We start from the raw sequence: 23,722 nt of genomic DNA, 5'->3' as shown, positions 1-23,722 counted from the left end.
CTTTAGGAATGTACTGAAGTAAAAGTAAAAGTTGTTAAACATATAAAAAGTAAAGTACAGATACCCCAAAAAACTACTTAAGTAGTATTTTAAAGTATTTTTTACTTAAGTACTTTATACCACTGCAGTTGACATACTGAGACTGCATTTTAACATTTATTTGGCATTTGCTGTATTGAGTAGATTCAATTCAGATAAATCCTACTGAAATGGCCCTCGCTTCATATTCGTCGTCAAACCCACTGGCTCCAGGTCATCTATAAGTCATTGATAGGTAAAGCCCCACCTTATCTCAGCTCACTGGTCACCATAGCAGCACCCACCCATAGCACACCCTCCAGCAGGTATATTTCACTGGTCACCCCCAAAGCCAATTCCTCTTTGGCCGCCTTTCCTTCCAGTTTTCCGCTGCCAATGACTGGAACAAACTGCAAAAATCACTGAAGCTGGAGACTTACATCTCCTTCACTAATTTTAAGCACCAGCTGTCAGAGCAGCTCACAGATCCCTGCACCTGTACATAGCCCATATGTAAATAGCCCGTCCAACTACCTCATCCCCATACTGTTATTTTTTATTTTGCTCCTTTGCACCCCAGTATCTCTACTTGCTCACTCATCTTCTGCACATCTATCACTCCAGTGTTTAATTGATATATTGTAATTATTTCGCCACTATGGCCTATTTATTGCCTTACCTCCCTTATCCTACCTCATTTGCACACACTGTATATAGACTTCTTCTATTGTATTATTGACTGTATGCTTGTTTATTCCATGTGTAACTCTGTGTTGTTGTTTGTGTCGCATTGCTTTGCTTTATCTTGGCCAGGTCGCAGTTCTAAATGAGAGCCTGACAGCCTACCGGGTTAAATAAAGGTGAATAAAAATATGTACTGCCCCTTTTAATTCCTGCCGGTTTGATGCGACCGCGCATGCTCAGACATATACTGGCAACCTCCAACATGGCGGCTAGAGGCCATGTGCAAGACCCTAACGACCGGAGACTTAGACCTATTTACGGTAACAATTCGCAAGGAAACAGCACATTTGTGTCTGGTTAAATGTGTTGTCATTGTTTATCGATTTACCGGAGCAGTCATCTGATCAGTAGCTTGTGTCTGGGACTCGCTGGGCAGCACCAGGGGCCCCCGAAGTCCCATCCCCGGACTCAATTCGCCTGCAGCGCCGAATGACCGTGCACCTTGGCTTGAGTGGATGTCAGCACAATTCTGACAGCGCACAACTGCAGATATTTTGCCCACCGTTATTCAATGCACGATGAAACAGCTTTGCTTTGAACTACACCCTAAAATAGTTTCAGCGATTAGTCTCTCCCACTTGCTAAATTCAGGTCTCTTTGATTTGACAGCTAATTAACTAAGGCTTAGCTATGTTAGCATGTAGAAACAGTGATGGATCTGAGTCTTAACGTTATTACAAATGTTTTTGCATGCCACAGAAATATCAGCAACTATGTTTAAGCTAACTAGTTAGTTGGTCAGATACACCGGGGTGTATTACACACATTGGTCGGATGCGTTTTACCGTAAGTTAACTCGGTAGCTAGCTAAGTTACCATTAGATGCTAATTTAGCTCTAGAACGGGATGCCATGGTTTGGCTGTTAACGTTACAAGGCAGTAGTTGTGATGCTACCTAAATAGCTGGTTAGATGGGTTTTTATTAGCGGGTGTTGTTGATTTCGTGTCTCTGATGCTAACTCTGTTAACTCATTTGTTATCTAGCTACAAAGTATGAAGGCTATAACTACAGATCAATGATCATGGTTAGCTAGCTGTCATGTGTCAGATGGGTTTAAGAGGGTTAAGGTTGGCTAGCTTGATATGCATGGTTGTGTTGTAGCCTTTGATTTGGGCCATTGTTGATTTGGGCCATTCGATGACATTCTAGTGTCGTATTATATCATACAGCTAGATCCAGTTAGATTTATTTTCAAACTGCTCTAATTACATGCACCGTTGAGACTTCTGTTTGGTCTCTCAGCTTTCTCTCTGTTTCCCATTCCTCAAAAGCTCTGCTGAAATCATGTGGAGTTGATTATCATCAGTTGACAGAGGCTGTCAGTGAGTGGACACTGGACACAATGAAAATATACCTGTTGTACAACAGAAAAATATTCCTGCTGTATGGGTGTAGATATATAAATTGATGCTGATCTAGAGACATTTGGTTTATGAAGGATGGGGAAACCCTGATGGCCAACACGAGACATAATGATGTTGGCCTGGCTGTCGTTTGGGCTGATGACATAGTGTAGCTGGAGAGCACTGTGTGTCTGTCTGGCAGGGTTCATTTTGGCATCCAGCTGCCCTGAAGTCTAGACCCCAACTTGCCCTATATAAGGGATTGTGTGCGTGCTTGTCTTTGTGTGTGCTCTGTAAAAAAAAGAAAGAAGTTACATTTGTATGACAATGTGAATTACATATAAAAGGCTTAGAAAAAAAGCTTATGGTACGCCCAGTTGACATTTCAGAGATCCACTTGTGTTTTTGAAGATTTCTCACAAAAAACAGGAATTTTTCATGAAATATAAAAAGGCGTATACTAAAACAAAGAAATACTACATGTCATGTCTCAAAATCAATATCTATCTTACCTGCTTATTCGAGAAGAATGATGACGAGTTCAACGGGAAGGTGAGCCTGTCAGGTAGTCTTTATTCTCGCACAGCATCCAGCCTAGTTTACGCTATGCTGTGCAACTGTCCTTATTTTTTATCACTTTTCAATTTTGGTCATCCTACAAAGGTAAAAACTTCAATAATGTTTGAAAGGTTATTATGTTAGAAACATGAGGTTTGGACCATTGGTTGTTTTAGACGATTATTTATACAATTAACATATTATTTTACCCATTGGTTCAAAATATGCGTTTTTGATTGAACATTCCACATTTTAGAAACTACTTCCAGAGCCTGATAATGGCTTTGGTTAAATTATTTAAATTGGTTGCTGACAGGTCTTAGTACTCCATGAATGGTTTGTAGAGAAATACAAGGAATATCTCCCTTTCTCCTTGGGTGGGACTGGGCTGGGGTGGGTGGGTGTGTATGTGTTATAGTACTGTATGGAGTAGGTTAACTGATTCTGTAATGTCATCTCCCTTAAGACTACCTGGACAATGGCAACAACAAGATGGCGATCCAGCAGGCTGACAAACTGCTGAAGAAACACAAGGACCTGCACTGTGCCAAGGTGGGTGGGACTCTGGGCTGTAGGGCCCAAGATGGAGCCCAGAGCTTTTCCTGGTCTGGTCAAAAACTCCATACCTGACCCCCTAGGCCTTACCTAAAACCCTGCCCCTAACCTCTACCCCCTACGATGATGATGGTGGCATGTTACTCAGGCAGATCCCTCTCGCCAGGTGTTGAAAGCCATCGGTCTGCAGCGAACAGGAAAGCAGGATGAAGCATTTAGCCTGGCCCAGGAGGTGGCGACACTCGAACCCACCGACGATAACTCATTACAGGCTCTCACTATACTGTACAGAGAGATGCACCGCCGTGAGTACACACATACACATTTGTTGTACTATCCTTCTGGGGACCAAACAATTGATTCCCATTCAAAATCCTATTTTCCGTAACCCTAAACCTAACACTTACACTAACCCCTAAACCTAACACTAACCCCTGAGCCTAAAATAGGCTTTTTCCTTTAGGGGACCAGGAAAATGTCCCCAACTTTCCAGATTTTTCTTGTTTTACTATCCTTTTGAGTACTTTTGTTCTCCACAAAGGCAGTAAAACCAAACACGCACACATCCACACAACTCTCTGAATTATCTTTAAAGCGCCCCCATAGACTGTAAGATTTTAGCCGTCTTATTCTATGATTTCTCTGTCCCAGACAACATTTCCACTTTGTTGGCAAATTGGTAGGTCGTAAACGACTGTCGGACGTCTTGGCTCGTTCAGTGTGACAGTGTCGGGGTCTGACGACTTTTATGTACCACTGTGTGCGGTCGTAGGCTCCGACAAAGTTCTGGCGGTGTCAGAATTGTTTCGCATTTATTGTATAGTGTGGCTGGTGTTACGAGCCGATCCTGGTGACTGACCAATAGGAACATGGCCGGCACTAAGTATGCACATTATTGTGAATAGTCAGATTAATACAATAGTTTGATTTAAACATTTACATGCTGTGCAAGAATAATGGTTTCCCTAATAATCTGAAATCAGGCTACCCGATGGGATTTTGATAAATGCACAAAATCACCAATCAAAGTAAGCGTTCTACCACAGCGACCATGCTATTTTGGGGGAGCCTATTTGACTCTGAGTTCGGACATGTACAGTTATATGAAAACTCTACACACTTTCATTTTTTTCCAAACTTGCGCATAAGCATGAAGAGTGGCTTGCTCTGTTGGTGCTGGCAGATGCGCAGATCAAATAGCCTACGTAGACTGACGTAGACTCTCAAGCCAATCGCAGAATTTGATGACAGAACTGAAGCAAATTGTGCAGTCTGGCCAGGTTATCAATATTTTCATTTGATTACATCGCACAGTGTAATGTGATGATTGTAAAAGACTGAAGCTGCCATACAGTCTGCAAAGGCCTTAGATGTTGTGATGTTGACTCTCCCCATCCCCTCTGTCTGTAGCTGAGTTGGTGACTAAGCTGTATGAAGCTGCGGTGAAGAAGGTTCCTCTCAGCGAGGAGTATCACTCTCACCTGTTCATGGCCTACGCCCGTGTTGGAGAGTACAAGAAGATGCAGCAGGTCAGAAAATGCAGACACACACAGACACACAGACAGAGTCTAGTGGTTAGAGTGTTGGACTATTAACCGAAAGGTTGATCTAGGTTGATCTGGATCTAATCCCTGAACTGACAAGGTAAAAATCTGTCGTTCTGCCCCTGAGCAAGACAATTAACTCACTGTTCCCCGGGTGCCGAAGACGTTGATGTCGATTTAAGGAAGCCCCCCACACCTCTCTGATTCAGAGGGGTTGGGTTAAATGCGGAAGACACTTCAGTTGAAGGCATTCAATTGTACAACTGACTAGATATCCCCCTTTCCCACACACACACACTTCCCCAGCTTTTCCACAAGCATTAAATACAACTGCTTTAACCTTTTCACGCATAAGTTCCAAATATCTCTAACGGTTTCCCCAGTGTGAGGTTTTTTTATGTGCGTGATGTCAGAATGCACTCACTGTTGCAAAATGTGATTGTTACCCAACAAGACAGGCTGCCCTCAAACCAAGCCACACTGCCTGCCAATTATCTATGTTTCAACTTGTCAATTTCTAATGATTTTCTAACTAGTTTTCTAACAGTTTGATTTGAGGTGTGTCCCGCCTCATTAATTCACATAAGAAGTAGCCCATTTCACTGTTGCAGATCATTTATATTTGAGGCTTTACTGAGTCGGACAAACTTCTCTCAACAAACTTCTCTCCTCAACGAGAGCCCAAGCACTTCCCCAGTGTTTCCCCAGATCAAGTATGAAGACATTCTGCATCTCTAGTCAGAACAGGATTGCACCAACTTTTTCCCCGGCACATTATCTGGCCGCCGCCCGCATTACCTTCATTGTAGTTTCCTTACAAATTAGACTTTGGACATGTGTGCGTTCCTACCAAAGTAAGGGCTTTATTTTACTGTATATTATGTTGTCGTTTCTACTGTAGCATACCAAATGTACTGTGCCTTCAGGAAGTGTTTAGACCTCTTGACTTTTTCCACATTTTGTTAGGTTACAGCCTTATTCAAAAATTCATTTCAATTGTTTTTTTCCCCCTCAATCTACACACAATACCCCATAATGACAAAGCAAAAAGCAGCGATTACAGCCTTGAGTCTTCTTGGGTATGACGCTGCAAGCTTGGCACACCTGTATTTTGGGAGTTTCTCCCATTCTTCTCTGCATATCCGCTCAAGCTCTGTCAGTTTGGATGGGGAGCGTTGCTGCACAGCTATTTTCAGGTCTCTCCAGAGATGTTCGATCAGGTTTAAGTCCTGGCTGGGGCACTCAAGAACATTCAGAGACTTGTCCCGAAGCTACTCCTGCGTTGTCTTGGCTGTGTGCTTATGGTCGTTGTCATTTTGGAAGGTGAACCTTCGCCCCAGTCTGAGAGGTCCTGAGAGCTCTGGAGCAGGTTTTCATCAAGGATCTCTGTACTTGGTTCTGTTCATCGTTGCCTTGATCCTGACTAGTCTCCCATTTCCTGCCGCTGAAAAACATCCCCACAGCATGATTCTGCCACCACCATGCTTCACCGTAGGGATGATGCCAGATTCTTCCAGATGGGACGCTTGGCATTCAGGGCAAAGAGTTCAATCTTGGTTTCATCAGACCAGAGAATCTTATTTATCATTGTCAGAGTCCTTTAGGTGCTTTTTGGCAAACTCCAAGCGGGCTGTCATGTGCCTTTTACTAAGGTGCAGCGTCCGTCTGGCCACTCTACCATAAAGGCTTGATTGATGGAGTGTTGCAGAGATGGTGGTCCTTCTGGAAGGTTCTCCCATCTCCACATAGGAACTCAGGAGCTCTGTCAGCGTGACCATCCGGTTCTTGGTCACGTCCTTGACCGAGGCCGTTCTCCCCCGATTGCTCAGTTTGGCCGGGTGGCCAGCTCTAGGAAGAGTCTTGCTGGTTCCAAACTTCTTCTGTTTAAGAATGATGGCCACTGTGTTCTTGAGGACCTTCAATGCTGCATAAATGTTCTGTGCCTCGATATAATCCTGTCTCGGGGCTCTACGGACAATTCCTTTGACCTCATGGCTTGGTTTTTGCTCTGACATGCACTGTCAACTGTGGGACCTTATATAGACAGGTGTGTGTCTTTCCAAATCATGTCCAGTCAATTGAATTTACCACAGGTGTGGACTTTAATCAAGTTGTAGAAACGTCAAGGATCATCAATGGAAACAGGATGCACCTGAGCTTAATTTCAAGTCTCATAGCAAAGGGTCTGAATACTTATGTAAATAAGGTATTTCTGTTTTACTTTTAATACATTTGCTAAACTCCAAGTGGGCTGTCATGTGACTAGTCTCCCATTGCTGTAATGCATCAACCCCCCCCCCCCCCCCAACCCCACCCCTCTTTTTACGCTGCTGCTACTCTGTTTATCATATCTGCATAGTCACCTTAACTATACACTCATGTACATACTACCTCAATTGGGCCAACCAACCAGTGCTAAGTATAAAATCAATCATTAGGATGTTTTTATCATAAATCTTCAATAAAGTTCCAACCGGAGAATTCCTTTGTGTCTACAGGAGCAACAGAACGCAAGTTGATACCATGTGGAATGCGCGTGACCAGGAAATGGCTCTCTGCCACTAACCTGACTCATTCAGCTCTTATTCAGTCCCACAACACAGTAGAAGCCTCATTCAAGTTTTTAAAGATGGTTGACATCTAATGGAAACCCTAGGAAGTGCAACTTCATTCATATCCCAATCTGAATTCAATAGGGCCCGAGTTGAAAATCGACCAACCTGAGATTTCTCACTTCCTGTTTGGATTTCTTCTCAGGTTTTTGCCTGCCATATGAGTTCTGTTATACTCACAGACATCATTCAAATAGTTTTAGAAACTTAAGTGTTTTCTATCCAATACTAATAATATGCATATATTAGCAACTGAGACTGAGGAGCAGGCTGTTTACTCTGGGCACCTTTCATCCAAGCTACTCAATACTGCCCCTGCAGCCATAAGAAGTTAATCATATCTGCATGTACATACTACCTCAATCAGCCTGACTAACCGGTGTCTGTATGTTGCCTCGCTACATTTATAGTATCGCTACTGTATATAGCCTGTCTTTTTACTGTTTTATTTCTTTACTTACCTATTGTTCACCTAATACCTTTTTTGCACTATTGGTTAGTAAGCATTTCACTGTAAGGTCTACACTTGTTGTATTCGGCACACGTGACAAACTTTGATTTGAAATGTGGAAAAAGTCAAGTGGTCTGAATGCACTGTATTTGTGATGGTACGCTGCAGGGACCAGTCAACAATGATTGCAAATATGTGATTGTACGTGTCAAAGGGTTTAAGTACCCCTAACTAGTGTCTTCAATATTCCCATGATGTCAACAAATACTAAGTCATGTGTTCTTTTGTATTGTTCTGTTTGTCTGGCTCGCTAGGCGGGGATGGCCTTGTATAAGACCGTTCCTAAGAACCCCTACTACTTCTGGTCTGTCATGAGTCTGGTCATGCAGGTAGGCATGCTCTCTCACTAAATATATAGCTTGAGTGACTGTGTGAGTCTGTCTGTGTGACTGTGTGTGTTTACTTTCTGTGTGTGTTTCAGGCCATCTCTGCGCAGGATGAGAAGTTGGCCCAGACCATGTTCCTGCCCCTGGCTGAACGCATGGTGGAGAAGATGGTGAAGGAGGAGAAGATCGAGGCTGAGGCTGAGGTTCAACTGTACTTTATGATCCTGGAGCGGCTGGGGAAGTATGTGGAGGCTCTGGACATGGTCCGCGGTCCACTGGGAGGTAAGAATGGACAGAGATTCTGTGTGCGTGTGTGAGAGACTCAGAGACGATTTGTACAGCTTCTGGGTTGTTCGCTGTGTGACTTGTTCATGTCTTTCTACTCACTCTGTGTTTGTTTGCCGTCTCATAGAGAAGTTGACCAGTGAGTTGCAGAGCAGGGAGAATAAGTGTATGATGATGTACCAACGACTGCAGCTCTGGCCTGAATGCAACGCTCTGTCCTACAAGCTACTGCTCAAAAAGTGAGTACACACATTTATATCAAACTCACATTTATGCACACACTTCAGCATTGCTCTTACAAAGTTGCTTTATTTCTCTCCCCTCTCTCTTTCTCCCCCCCCCTCTCTCCCCTCTCTCTTTCTCTCCCCCCCTCTCTCCCCCTCTCTCTTGCTCTCTTTCCCCCTCTCTCCTCTTTCTCATCTCTCTACAGTCCTGATGAATGGCAGTTCTATCTCTCCTACTTTGACTCTCTTTTCCATCTCATGGACAAGTCCTGGAGCCCACCTAATGAGGAAGAGCAGTGAGTACTATGTGTGTCAGGGTTTCGGTTAGGAAAATGTGGCGCCGGACAACGTGACCGGGAAGATTTCAATTTACCGGCCATTTGAGAAATTTACCGGACCCATTACGGCATCCACCCACTGTGCTCAAAATGACAGAAATCACATTTAGATTATGGTAATGCAACTTCACAGAACATTCAACTCCTGTAACTAAGCAGAAAATACAATTTAATTTTCAAACATTTGCCAAAATGCAATTCACGGGAAAACTCCATTCTAAACGGCACACCTGATGAGAGCGGTTCTATATGTGACATTGTTGAAAATCTCCATTAGAAACTTAGAAAGAGGGGGAGATCTAAAGATGCAACAACTAGGATGGGTTGCTAATATGACTAGGATTGTGCCTTTGGCTTCAGGACAATGAAGGATAGTTGATATGAAAGCCAATGGAACAGGAGAGCAATGCCACATGAGGAAGTCTTTCATAGGAGGTGCGTTGAGTAGCCTAGGGAAGTAAATATGAATACATTTGCCAAAATTATATCATTACTCCTGTCTATACATAAATAAAATCATTCAAAATACTTCACCAGAAAGCATGACTTATCCACAGCAGAATCGAGGATCATTAGATTTAAAAAATATATATTTAAAAAATAGCTGTGGTTTCTTAGAAATCAAAAGCTTGTAAGGCCTATGCCTATTTACAAAGCCCACAATTTGGGCAGAACGCATGCCAATAAGGCCTAGCTGATTGAGTTGTGGCTGTCAGTGAAAAGCATCTAAAATATGTGTATAGATTCTCTTTAGTATAACAACAAATGTTGAGACAAGGAGGGGAGGGGGATGTGGCTAAGATATAGGCGAGTCTTAAATTGTAAGCTTCCCCAAACTTGAGATTTACTCGCCGCCTATGAAGTCTTAATAAAATAATTGCCTCCACGTTTCCATGGTGGGATTTGCCTATAGGCTACTTTGAAGCAAGGTAAGACATGCCTCATAACATAAAGTTAAACATTCAAGTTTCAAACAATCAAGGAGGCCTATGTTTTCAAAAGGCATAGGCCCTAATGCCTCCAGCTCACATTTTAAAGTGGAGGTGACACGCTGCGCTTGAATTAGGCGGTAATAAAGTTGAGAAATAAAAATAGCTGTTTTTAATTGTGCACATAAACAGTTAAAACGTGATTGCATTTAGAATTGTTATGCAATGAATGGGCTTATAAAAGCACATGCAGCAGCAACCAGCTGAGCTGCAGGAGAAATCCTGTTCAAAATAGTTGTGTTGGATAAATAAGATGGGCTAAGCGATGACTAACAAATACACATACACCAATTTTTATTTAACTAGACAAGTCAGTTAAGAACAAATTCTTGTTTACAATGACGGCCTACCAGGGAACAGTGGGTTAACTGCCTTGTTCAGGGGCTTAGCGACAGATTTTTACCATGTCAGCTCGGGGATTCGATCCAGCAACCTTTCAGTTAAAGGCAAACAGAAACCCTGTTGTGTGAGTGAGAAAATATTATATAATAGAGGACTATTAGAAGAGGCCATTGCTTGTTAGAGATTCTGCTCTTGGTGGAAGTTTTACCTCGTGGAAGAGATGGGCTGATCAAACAAACTATCTTCTTTGCCTCCCCTTCTCTCTAGCTGTGTGGAGGGTCCAGTGCAGACCACTGTGGCGGAGGCAGTGAAGTTTGTGGTGGACAGGATGGAGGAGGAGGACAAGAAGGATTCTCGTCCTCTCAGAGGTCCCTACATGGCCTGCCTGGAACTCATACACAGACTGAGACAGAGGGGCTGTCCTGATGAGGAAGAGCTAGGTACACACACACAAACACACACTAGTGCTGCTGTTATTTTTGGAACTCGGTTCAATTATTTGAAATGCATTTGTTTCTCTAGAGATCAGATCGAACTGTGCAATGTAGTAGGGATTTGTAGTTTCCAAAAGGCTAATATTCTACATAGTTTAGCGCAGAAAATGTGGTAATTAACGACAAGGACCGTAATCCGTTGCGCGTCCGCCTACTTGTCCGATCTGTATGGAGCTTATTATACCTCAGTGGTGTGGAGCACTCACGGAGACGGAGAGAACGCGATATCAAGAGAGAAAGAGAGGGGCAGAAAGCAGTTGCTTTGGATTTTTTTCTACCTGAAAATACTGCACATGATCTAAGTGATTGATAGTTGGTATTCAGCAGTCAGAAAAGTATGCCTGATATACTTTCGAAGAACTACTAAAATAGTGATTTTGTCTGACAACATAGGCAGCAGCTCTATAGAGATGCGATGACTTGGAATTAAATAAAGTCATCAAATAAAACAAATGTAATGTACACAAACTGAAATATTTAATTAAGGTAAATGAATGATAGTTAATAAGGAATAAGCCGTAATGGGCAGTCACTACCATCATGGGACTTTTATTCAACTTAATAGTTGTATTTTGTGCTATACCATTTAACCCACATAATGCATTTGTCTAAAAATGATGATTGAAACCGATATTGAAAACCGTGATGATTTTTTAATTGATGACCCGAGTCCGAACCAACCTCAAAAAGCACTAACGCACACCCTACAGTTTCCTTGGCTGTTGACAGTTTATTTGCGTTGTGTTTTTATTGGTTGTCTACAGGAGATCCGTTGGAGTTGATGCTTCAGTTCTTTGGGAAGTTTGGAGACAAACCCTGCTGTATTACAGACCTGAAGATATATTTACACCTACTTCCCCCTGAGCAACACACACAGGTACACACACACCTGCAGAACACCACCAGTAGTGGGAATCTATCACCAAGCCCCTGATGAGTTGGACAATTCTGCTCCTCTCCTTCCCTCTCCTATTCTCTCTCTTCCTCTCCTCCTCCCTGTAGTTTAGAAACCGTCTGGGGGAGTTGGTTCCGTTGGGGGAGGTGGGTGAGGATGGCTTTGGGTTTCCGGGGGATACGAAGGCGTTGCAGAGACACCTGTGTGTGTGTCAGCTGAGCCGGGTGCTGGGACTGCAACACACTCTGGACACAGAGGGCAAACTATGCCTCATCACAGAACTGAAAGCCCACTACCACTATGGACTACAGTTTGGTAAGGACAGCCATTCAATCGGTCCCTATCTTTATCTATCCCTTTCCGTCTAGCCATCTAAAATGTGATGCATCTAGCTTAAAAACTGCTGGAAGAGATGCAATGGCAATTTTGTGAAGAACCAGAAAATAGTTTCTGACAATAGTGTGTGTGTGTAACACAGGGAAGTCATGTCTGAAGACAGAGCTCCAGTTCTCTGATACGTACTGTCTCATGGTCGCTCACGTCTACATCGACCTCTGGACAGAAACTGGTGAGTCATCGTCTTAATTTCTCTCTCATCTACCTGCCTTCTCTCTCTGCCTCTCTCTTTGCCTCTCTCTGCCTCTTTCTCTCTGTCTCCCTGCCTTTCACTCTCTGCCTCTCTTTCCCTCTCTCGCTCTTGGTTTCTCTGTTTGTTAACATTCTGTGTGTGTGTCTCTGTGCGTGATAGGCGATGAGAACATGCTGTGGCAGTGTCTCGGCGTGTTAGAGGAGGGTTTGTCCTACAGTCCCTCCAACGCTCAGTTCAAACTACTGCTTCTGCTTCTTTTCTGTCGCCTCGGAGCCTTCCAGCCCGTAGTGGACCTCTACTCCAGCCTGGATGCCAAGCACGTACAGCACGACACCATAGGGTGGGTCTCTAGTACACACACACTCTCACAAGTTTTACTATCCTTGTGAGCTAAAATAGATTTCCATTCAAAATCCTATTTTTCTTAACTCCTTACAATAAACCTAACACCTAATTGTAAAGCCAACCCCTAAGTCCAATTCTAACCCTAAACCTAACCCCTGAGCGTAAAATAGTCTTTGTCCTCATGGGGGACCTGGGAAATGTACCCACGAGGGAGGATTTTCCTCGTTTTACTATCCATGTGGGGACTTCCGGTACCCATTAGGATAGTAATACACACACCCCAGGGTTTCCGTTAACTAGTAATGGCCGGCTTTTGGCCCCCCCAAAAAATGAACAATTCAATTTTAAATAAAATGATAAAATCCCATTGAGAAATAATGCATTTTATCCTATATATTGATTTGAAAAGCCAAGCTGTTTTTAATTGTGCACAAAATGAATTGTGCACACTGTTTAAGACTTGATTGTAATGAGCTGGAGGCAGTATGCATTTTCAAAACGTATTTTTTATTTATTTTACCTTTATTTTATTGGCAAGTCAGTTAAGAACAAATACTTATTTTCAATGACAGCCTAGGAACAGTGGGTTAACTGCCTGTTCAGTGTCTATCTTCCCACAACTGTCCCAGAGTCTGTTTGGAATAGGTTATTTCTTTCTCGCACAGAATGACAAGCTGGCCAATAGAATAGGTCAACTTTTCTACCATGGGGGATAGTAGATTGGCTTAGACTAGTGATTTAGCGTTTGTCTCACACATTGTTGGCTGAGGAAAAGTACACATGGGCAGTTCTAACATAGGGGACACTTGGGTTTCAAGTTTGAGAAAAAAATACAAATGCACCTTTTTATAATAAAGCATTCCATGCATTCTCACATTTGCAAACTTATGTAAGATAGCCTCCTATTCCTAATGTGTTGATTAGATTGGATAGTCATAATAATATAACTCGATCACTGTTTGCAAAAAAAGACTGTTCAATGCAGCGAGTAGTGACTTCGAGAAGGCCTAGGCTATATCAGAGCCTATATTTCTTCTTTCTTTGCACAGGAAAATGTTGGCTTTTTCTGAACAAATTTCAAGCAATTCTACTATACTTTATATGACTGGAGACCTTTATTAACCTTTATTTAACTAGGCAAGTCAGTTAAGAACTTTAAATACAAAATTGACAATACAACTTTCATAAGTTACATACCAATAAAACATACAAAATAAAGACTAGCCTGCTGGCCTTACTGAGTCGATAGGAACATTGGTCCGAGCTATTTAGGAGGGATATCACACCTGGAACAAATGATTGTCTCGTTCTGTTTTTCCTGATGAGGGGTGCCCTATACCTGCGCCCAGACTGGAGTAGTTCAAAGTCTGGGTACAGGGGGTGGCTTGGGTCTAGAATGATTTTGTGAGCCTTGCGGAGGGCCCTGACCTTAAAGATCTCATCTAGGCCTGTCTGTGACTCCAAGTACCTTGCTTGCTGTGGTGATAATTCTTCTCAGCATGTTTCTCTGGCTGACAGCGGCATTTACAGCAATAGTCATTTGTTTTACAAACAGTTTTTTGGCGATTTGTACTTTTAAATATTGCGATATGCCTGGCTCAGGGCCTAAATGCTTTTCACTGACGATTGCATCTCAACAATCATCTATTTGGTATTTGCCGCGTGCTCTGCCCAAATTGCGGGCCCTTCTGACTGTAGGCTATGTGATTTTTAAAACAATCCACAGCAAAATATATTTAAGAAGCTAATGATCCTCTTTGGCCAAATCATGCTTTCTGGTGTAGTAGCCACATTTCTGATCATTTTCTTTCTTTCTGTATAGACAGGAATAAGTTAATTAGACTATATAATGTTGGCAATTTAATTCGACGCGCTGCCTATGTATTCTAACATCTTCCAATTGCTCATCGGAATTCAGTAAGAATGACACACGCCGTTGCATCCGAGATGCATGTTACCATGAACTAAATGGTATTTCTGTCATTCTGAGAACTGGGAGGATGCCGTAATCTGGTTCCGTAACTATTTTTGGTCCAGTAAATTAAAATGCTCTGACAGAAACGCTGACACACACACACACACACACATTAAGATTACCATAACCAATGCACTAATCCTTATATTCTCTCCTCTCTCCCAGGTATCTGTTAACTCGTTATGCAGGATCGTTGGGTCAGTTTGCTGCAGCCTCCCAGTCCTATAACTTCTCCCTCAGGTTTTTCCACTCCAACCAGAAAGATGTGAGTCCCTGTCTCATCTAAGTATGTCCTAAATATGTCATATATTCAGATGAGTTGTATTTTCTCACCTCTTCCTTGTTTCCTCTTTTCTGTCCTCCACCAGACCTCAGAGTACATAATCCAGGCCTATAAGTATGGAGCGTTTGAGAAAATCCCAGAATTCATAGCATTTAGAACCCGGCTCAACCAATCTCTGCACTTCGCTCAGGTCCGCACCGAGAGGATGTTACTGGACTTGTACACCGAGGCTGACATGTGAGAGTACACACACACACACCACACACACACACACACACACACACCTACCTACCTACCTGTAACACATTCCTGTGTTGCTCTAGCACATCAAGTCTGGAGGAGAGTGTGAAGGCGATGGGTCTGTGTCCTGAGGAGGATGACATTCCCTGGGACAACATGAGGGACAACCGAGACCTGACGGTCCTCTTCAGCTGGGACCCCAAGGACCGGTACACACACACTTGTCACAAGTTCACAACATATTTACCCATGCCAGTCTGTAAAAATGTGTGTGTTCCAGGGAGCTGACTGAGGAGCATCGTCGTCTGTCTCTAGAGGAGGAGTCGGTCTGGTTAAAGGTTCGCTCTCTCACGCTCCGCCTCCTCGCCTCATTGGCGCTGCTCAGACACGCCCCCTCATCACGGAACTCTGATAAGACCAATGAGAATGGTGTATCGGCCAAAAGCTCCACCCTCCAGACCCTCCTCTCCCAGCTAGACCTGACACTACAGAACGCAGCCCAGATCACAGAGAAACAGACACAGGTACACACGCTTCACTAATAACTGTAATGTAATATGGTAGTTGGTTTATCTAAAGCAACTTACATCAGTGAGTGCATTCTGGATGGCCCCAGCATGAACTGAACCCACCACCATGTTCTTAACAACTGAGCCACACAGGACCACTAACTGTTGTTGTGTTGTTCTAGTACCCGTTCCTGGGCCCTCCCTCCTCCCGCCTGGCCTCTGCTCTGTCTAGTGGCAGCTGTCACTGTCAGGCCTCTGCTCTGCAACTATCACTGACTCTTCAGGAACTAGAGACCACTGGACTGGGTAAGATGAGGGATGTAGACTTCCGTACCACTGGCCTCCAACCGTCTGTCCATCTACAGAAGTAGCAGGACTGGGAAGGAGAGCGATGGAGGAAGAGATGGATGTGGGGTGGGGAAGTGGGAGGAGTCTAGAGAGAGGAGCGGGAGAAATGATGTCATGTTCTTTATAATTTCTCTTTCCAGACGACTCGTCAGAACTCCAAACCCAGATCTGTAACTCCTTCAAATCATTAATAGTACAACTCCAAGGTAAGACATCAGAGCTCTTTAAAGATTTACAACAGGTCCATGGTAATAATGACTGTGTAGTCAGCCACAGGAGATATCATGGCTTCAGGTTGCTAGTCGAGGTATCACTGGTGTAGTAGTTCCTTCTTACTCCCCCATGCTGATCTGTGCCCCTCCTCCCTCCAGAGCTGTTATCCAGATGTAAAGGAGAAGTGTTGGAGATGAAAAACAGCAGATTGATGACCCAGCCCTCCCTGTTAGAAACACTGGTCTTCTTCGTCGAGGTCAGTGTAGTCTCTCTAAATATATATCACTAAAACATTGCTCAAATGGAAATGTATTATAATAAGAAATATTGCAGATGCACAGCAACTGTGTGTAATACATGGTGATGTCTCCTGGTCAGACTGTGTGTGTGTGTAATACATGGTGATGTCTCCTGGTCAGACTGTGTGTGTGTGTGTAATACATGGTGATGTATCCTGGTCAGACTGTGTGTGTGTGTGTAATACATGGTGATGTCTCCTGGTCAGACTGTGTGTGTGTGTGTAATACATGGTGATGTCTCCTGGTCAGACTGTGTGTGTGTGTGTGTGTAATACATGGTGATGTCTCCTGGTCAGACTGTGTGTGTGTGTGTAATACATGGTGATGTATCCTGGTCAGACTGTGTGTGTGTGTGTGTAATGCATGGTGATGTCTCCTGGTCAGACTGTGTGTGTGTGTAATACATGGTGATGTCTCCTGGTCAGACTGTGTGTGTGTGTAATACATGGTGATGTCTCCTGGTCAGACTGTGTGTGTGAGTAATACATGGTGATGTCTCCTGGTCAGACTGTGTGTGTGTGTGTAATACATGGTGATGTCTCCTGGTCAGACTGTGTGTGTGTGTGTGTGTGTGTGTGTGTGTGTGTGTAATACATGGTGATGTCTCCTGGTCAGACTGTGTGTGTGTGTGTGTGTGTGTGTGTGTGTGTGTGTGTGTGTGTGTAATACATGGTGATGTCTCCTGGTCAGACTGTGTGTGTGTGTGTAATACATGGTGATGTATCCTGGTCAGACTGTGTGTGTGTGTAATACATGGTGATGTCTCCTGGTCAGACTGTGTGTGTGTGTAATACATGGTGATGTCTCCTGGTCAGACTGTGTGTGTGTGTGTGTGTGTGTGTGTGTGTGTGTGTAATACATGGTGATGTCTCCTGGTCAGACTGTGTGTGTGTGTGTAATACATGGTGATGTCTCCTGGTCAGACGTGTGTGTGTGTGTGTAATACATGGTGATGTCTCCTGGTCAGACTGTGTGTGTGTGTAATACATGGTGATGTCTCCTGGTCAGACTGTGTGTGTGTGTAATACATGGTGATGTCTCCTGGTCAGACTGTGTGTGTGTGTAATACATGGTGATGTCTCCTGGTCAGACTGTGTGTGTGAGTAATACATGGTGATGTCTCCTGGTCAGACTGTGTGTGTGTGTGTGTAATACATGGTGATGTCTCCTGGTCAGACTGTGTGTGTGTGTAATACATGGTGATGTCTCCTGGTCAGACTGTGTGTGTGTGTGTAATACATGGTGATGTCTCCTGGTCAGACTGTGTGTGTGTGTGTGTGTGTGTGTGTGTGTGTGTAATACATGGTGATGTCTCCTGGTCAGACTGTGTGTGTGTGTGTGTGTGTGTGTGTGTGTGTGTGTGTGTGTGTGTGTGTGTAATACATGGTGATGTCTCCTGGTCAGACTGTGTGTGTGTGTGTAATACATGGTGATGTATCCTGGTCAGACTGTGTGTGTGTGTAATACATGGTGATGTCTCCTGGTCAGACTGTGTGTGTGTGTAATACATGGTGATGTCTCCTGGTCAGACTGTGTGTGTGTGTGTGTGTGTGTGTGTGTGTGTGTGTGTGTAATACATGGTGATGTCTCCTGGTCAGACTGTGTGTGTGTGTGTAATACATGGTGATGTCTCCTGGTCAGACGTGTGTGTGTGTGTGTGTGTGTAATACATGGTGATGTCTCCTGGTCAGACTGTGTGTGTGTGTAATACATGGTGATGTCTCCTGGTCAGACTGTGTGTGTGTGTAATACATGGTGATGTCTCCTGGTCAGACTGTGTGTGTGTGTAATACATGGTGATGTCTCCTGGTCAGACTGTGTGTGTGAGTAATACATGGTGATGTCTCCTGGTCAGACTGTGTGTGTGTGTGTGTAATACATGGTGATGTCTCCTGGTCAGACTGTGTGTGTGTGTGTGTGTGTGTGTGTGTGTGTAATACATGGTGATGTCTCCTGGTCAGACTGTGTGTGTGTAATACATGGTGATGTATCCTGGTCAGACTGTGTGTGTGTGTAATACATGGTGATGTCTCCTGGTCAGACTGTGTGTGTGTAATACATGGTGATGTCTCCTGGTCAGACTGTGTGTGTGTGTGTGTGTGTGTAATACATGGTGATGTCTCCTGGTCAGACTGTGTGTGTGTGTGTGTAATACATGGTGATGTCTCCTGGTCAGACTGTGTGTGTGTAATACATGGTGATGTATCCTGGTCAGACTGTGTGTGTGTGTAATACATGGTGATGTCTCCTGGTCAGACTGTGTGTGTGTAATACATGGTGATGTCTCCTGGTCAGACTGTGTGTGTGTGTGTGTGTGTGTGTGTGTGTGTGTGTGTAATACATGGTGATGTCTCCTGGTCAGACTGTGTGTGTGTGTGTGTAATACATGGTGATGTCTCCTGGTCAGACGTGTGTGTGTGTGTGTGTGTGTGTGTAATACATGGTGATGTCTCCTGGTCAGACTGTATGTGTGTGTGTGTGTAATACATGGTGATGTCTCCTGGTCAGACTGTGTGTGTGTAATACATGGTGATGTCTCCTGGTCAGACTGTGTGTGTGTAATACATGGTGATGTCTCCTGGTCAGACTGTGTGTGTGTGTGTGTGTGTAATACATGGTGGTGTCCCCTGGTCAGACTGTGTGTGTGTAATACATGGTGATGTCTCCTGGTCAAATCAAATCAAATGTTATTTGTCACATACACATGGTTAGCAGATGTTAATGCGAGTGTAGCGAAATGCTTGTGCTTCTAGTTCCGACAATGCAGTAATAACCAACGAGTAATCTAGCTAACAATTCCAAAACTACTACCTTATATACACAAGTGTAAAGGGATAAAGAATATGTACATAAAGATATATGAATGAGTGATGGTACAGAACGGCATAGGCAAGATACAGTAGATGGTATCGAGTACAGTATATACATATGAGATGAGTATGTAAACAGTGGCATAGTTTAATGTGGCTAGTGATACATGTATTACATAAGGATGCAGTAGATGATAGAGTACAGTATATACGTAGACATATGAGATGAATAATGTAGGGTATGTAAACATTATATTAAGTAGCATTGTTTAAAGTGGCTAGTGATATATTTACATCATTTCCCATTATTAAAGTGGCTGGAGTTGAGTCAGTGTGTTGGCAGCAGCCACTCAATGTTAGTGGTGGCTGTTTAACAGTCTGATGGCCATGAGATAGAAGCTGTTTTTCAGTCTCTCGGTCCGAGCTTTGATGCACCTGTACTGACCTCCCCTTCTGGATGATAGCGGGGTGAACAGGCAGTGGCTCGGGTGGTTGTTGTCCTTGATGATCTTTATGGCCTTCCTGTGACATCGGGTGGTGTAGGTGTCCTGGAGGGCAGGTAGTTTGCCCCCGGTGATGCGTTGTGCAGACCTCACTACCCTCTAGAGAGCCTTACGGTTGTGGGCGGAGCAGTTGCCGTACCAGACTGTGTGTGTGTGTAATACATTGTGATGTCTCCTGGTCAGACTGTGTGTGTGTGTAATACTGTGTAACACTGTCTCTTGTTCAGACTGTGTGTGTGTGTGTGTGTGTGTGTGTAATACATGGTGGTGTCTCCTGGTCAGACAGTGTGTGTGTGTGTGTGTGTGTAATGCTGTGTAACACTGTCTCCTGGTCAGACTGTGTGTGTGTGTGTAACACATGGTGATGTCTCCTGGTCAGACTGTGTGTGTGTGTGTGTGTAACACATGGTGATGTCTCCTGGTCAGACTGTGTGTGTGTGTAATACATGGTGATGTCTTCTGGTCAGACTGTGTGTGTGTGTGTGTGTGTGTAATACATGGTGATGTCTCCTGGTCAGACTGTGTGTGTGTGTAATACATGGTGATGTCAGACTGTGTGTGTGTGTGTAATACATGGTGATGTCAGACTGTGTGTGTGTGTGTAATACATGGTGATGTCTCCTGGTCAGACTGTGTGTGTAATACATGATGATGTCTCCTGGTCAGACTGTGTGTGTGTGTGTGTAATGCATGGTGATGTCTCCTGGTCAGACTGTGTGTGTGTGTAATACATGATGATGTCTCCTGGTCAGACTGTGTGTGTGTGTGTAATACATGATGATGTCTCCTGGTCAGACTGTGTGTGTGTGTAATACATGATGATGTCTCCTGGTCAGACTGTGTGTGTGGTGCTGTGGGTGGCCAGTTACTCTGCCAGTGTCCTGCGACCGCTCAAGTCCAGCCTACAGAAGAAGAAGAAGAAGACAAAGGACAGCAGCACAGCCATGGTACACACTCACTACCGTCTCATCCTCCCCTTGTCCGCGTACAACCCTTCTGACACCATCCCATTCGCCCCCTTCCTCTGTCCCTATAGCCAGTGGTGCTGAGTGGCTTCCAGGAGTGGACAGGCAGCCTACAGGGCATTGTGACCCAGGCTTTGGATCACGTGAAGGGGCAGGAGGCCAGCCTGACAGCCCTCAAACTAGCAGCACTTACCTTGGGGGTGGGACACGCACAGACACAGGTTGGTAGGTCTGGGTGGGTAGCTGTGTGTATGATTACTGATTTTGTTTCTTTAATTCAAAGCATGGTTCTTACTCTCCCCCTTGCCTTACATCTTTGTCTGTCTCTACCCTCTCTCTCCCAGGAGGAGTGTGGATTCACCAGAGCAGCCATGGACAAGGTTCAGACTAGTTATCTTGGCTCGCTGCAGGAGCTGGGAGATCTACTGAGGAAGAGAGCTGATTCGCTGAAGAGCCTCAAGTTCTGACCAGCAATCACCATCACCCTTCAATCAATATTGTCATACCTAATTATCACTATTATACTGGATCACCTCATCTAACTGCCCCCCCTGCTCCTCTCAAAGGAGGTGTTGCCTGCTACCAACAGTCTTTCACTTCATCGCCTTCCTTTTCCACATCTCCCTCACTCTGGGTGTCACTTTATATAACACAGGACTCCCACCATCACTGCTCTCTCTCAGCAAGGAACCACAGATATTTCTGCTTTATTATGTGATAATGTCACAGAGAAGCTCCTCAAACATACTACATAAGCCATTTTAGATCTACTCTAATAAATGATTGTACATAGTCCGCAGATGACAGATCAACTACCACAGCAACAACTCCTTGACTGAATGTAAATGAAATAAGAACTAAGCAACATTTTCCCCTTAGTTGTTTTTTCCTGGCCTCTGTTGCTTCCATGGTGACCGATGAGAAGATCTGCTCCTGTTTTTCATGTTGGACTCCTCACTTCCCGAGCCTGACCTGGCAGCCCACTGTTGTCAGTGACACTCTTCTGCTCATAAGAACAAATAGGGCAGAGATGGTGCTTAGCTTACTGTATGAAAACGAGGACAGCTGAACAAAGAAGGTTCTTGGCGTATTGTACAAGCAAGGAAAGCTGAACGCGGCCCCAACTCTGAAAAGCTTCTGAATTTTTGGTTTCAGAAGTGCACAACTCCAGTGCTGATTTTAGGCCTTGACTTTTAGCCAGCAACCTGGGAAACGGGTTGTCTGCACTCCTCTCCGGGCAACCAGTGACTTAATAGGTCAGTTTAGAGCAGATGAGTATACTACAAGGTAGGATCAAAGAGTTAGCCAGCTAACTTGCCTAAATATATATATATTTTTTAAAGATGAGCTTAGTCTAATTGACTCAACCACAGATGTTTAGTTTTCTTAATGAACCTGAAGTTAGTTGGCTAACTCATTGCACCTCTGGTTGGTTTTCTCACCCTGCTCCCCACCAGTTCATGCCTTTCAATCCCAAACTCCCCCTTTTGTTTTCTTTGTTTGAAACCCTCTGTAGTTATTGGAATACCTGAATCTGAAAAGTAATGTATTTGCATTCTGTCGGTGGAAAGTATATGTAGCTTGCCTGGTTTAGTTAAACCATCCACTGACTGTCGATTTTTGTTTTAACACTGTAGGAGAGAAACCAGACAGTTATACAGCCTGTTTATTCAGAGGTGCTAGTGTTTTAAATGCTGTGGAAACAGTTCTCTGACAATGGCTGAAACCCAAAGTTAAGATATCTAAATGTGAAGGAGACAACCAACGTGTCCGATTTGCAATGAAGATGGGAAATGTTTTTGAAATAGTCCTTCATTGTCTCTTCAGGGTGCATCTCGCTGCAATGATCTCCCACAATTCATTTCACTAACAAACTGTCAATGGCTGTGTTCGAGAGCGTCAAGTATGACTCATTATTAGATCGGTCACAATTTACCAATGATATATTGCGGTTTTGATCTTTAACATGGCCGTTGTGTCTTAACAACATTGCTCTGTTATGGCATTTCACCTGCTAGCTACCGATATACATTAGGGTCACGTTCAGTAGCATTGTGGAATGCTCTAAAATGTGCTCTAATCAATGCATTTCTAACTGGAGGCAAACTAAGGGCTCTATTCAGTCTCACGGAAGTTCAGCGTGATTTACATTTTTAAAGGCAATGTTCGAGTTAGTGCATTTCCACACATCTTTGGGGCGAGGGAGCATGGACATGGTTGGATCAAATTTGGGGAAAGCTGAATTTTATGCAATTCTGTGGTCTCGCAACACTATTAACCAATTAAAGCTCACTATAGCTTCCAGCCCCTATTGGATTGGCACCTAGCTGGCTTGCTAGCAACCACATGGGGGCGAAGCTAGAATGCTATCCAAATTATCCCGTTATGTGGAACTCTTAAGACTGCAAAACAAAACGCATGTCGGCTCAATCTGTAACGCTACAGCGATATTGAATAGAGACCTAAACTAGTAGACATGTTTACAGCCAGGGGCACTGAGACTGACTAATATTGATCTCTATATGCTTTGGTTTATTTTATCCTTTTTAAACAAGACGTGGACGAGAGGGCAGGGACGTTGAACAGTTTGATCGTCCCACAGTAACCCCCGGACCCTCTCTAGAGGCTGTCAGTGGACTCATTGAGGTGCTGAGAACGAAGTGGTCGACAATCTGGAGTGCCATCAATTTATACCCATCCTGTCTCTTTTGCTAGAAAATTGAAAACAAAAACACTGGAATGTCATATATATAAAATGAACAAATCAGTTTGTCTTGAATCAATGTTTGTCTCTGAAAATACAGAGTAGGCTATTTATTCAGTAGTAGATGAACCACAATAGTGATGTCAAATCAATAGAACAG

General features: G+C 43.8%; 1 protein-coding gene across 3 annotated transcripts; it reads left to right on the top strand.

Annotated features, from left to right (window-relative positions):
* The first annotated feature begins 907 nt into the window (after nt 1-907).
* On the top strand, nt 908-23,625 carry LOC110537091 (N-alpha-acetyltransferase 25, NatB auxiliary subunit). 3 transcript variants are annotated; one of them, XM_036937081.2, is made up of 23 exons: nt 908-1,022; nt 3,131-3,216; nt 3,386-3,524; nt 4,630-4,748; nt 8,141-8,215; nt 8,308-8,494; nt 8,625-8,736; nt 8,928-9,017; nt 10,658-10,830; nt 11,649-11,761; nt 11,887-12,094; nt 12,258-12,347; nt 12,528-12,708; nt 14,854-14,953; nt 15,057-15,208; nt 15,295-15,420; nt 15,492-15,735; nt 15,903-16,026; nt 16,209-16,274; nt 16,440-16,537; nt 20,730-20,840; nt 20,930-21,079; nt 21,203-23,625. In XM_036937081.2, exons 1-23 carry the CDS (start codon nt 923-925, stop codon nt 21,323-21,325), a joined length of 2,967 nt encoding a protein of 988 aa, XP_036792976.2. In that variant the 5' UTR covers nt 908-922; the 3' UTR covers nt 21,326-23,625. The 3 variants fall into 3 exon arrangements, with proteins under 3 accessions (XP_036792976.2, XP_036792978.2, XP_036792979.2); XM_036937083.2 differs by lacking the exon at nt 15,295-15,420; XM_036937084.2 differs by lacking the exon at nt 4,630-4,748 and having other exon boundaries at nt 931-1,022.
* The last annotated feature ends 97 nt before the right edge of the window (nt 23,626-23,722 follow it).

The sequence above is a fragment of the Oncorhynchus mykiss genome, chromosome 12 (assembly GCF_057628025.1).
Source record: "Oncorhynchus mykiss isolate SJ-2025 chromosome 12, ASM5762802v1, whole genome shotgun sequence".
Lineage (NCBI taxonomy): Eukaryota > Metazoa > Chordata > Actinopteri > Salmoniformes > Salmonidae > Oncorhynchus > Oncorhynchus mykiss.
The sequence above is the reverse complement of the archived record's forward strand: the minus strand, read 5'-3'. Positions and strand labels throughout refer to the sequence as shown.

Bases quoted from the DNA above. Each gene is read 5' to 3' on its own strand.
- LOC110537091 (XM_036937081.2), top strand. From the start codon at position 923: ATGCGACCGCGCATGCTCAGACATATACTGGCAACCTCCAACATGGCG. The intron at 3,217-3,385 runs GTGGGTGGGACT...CCCTCTCGCCAG, and splicing joins AGGACCTGCACTGTGCCAAG to GTGTTGAAAGCCATCGGTCT. The intron at 15,209-15,294 runs GTGAGAGTACAC...GTGTTGCTCTAG, and splicing joins TTGTACACCGAGGCTGACAT to CACATCAAGTCTGGAGGAGA.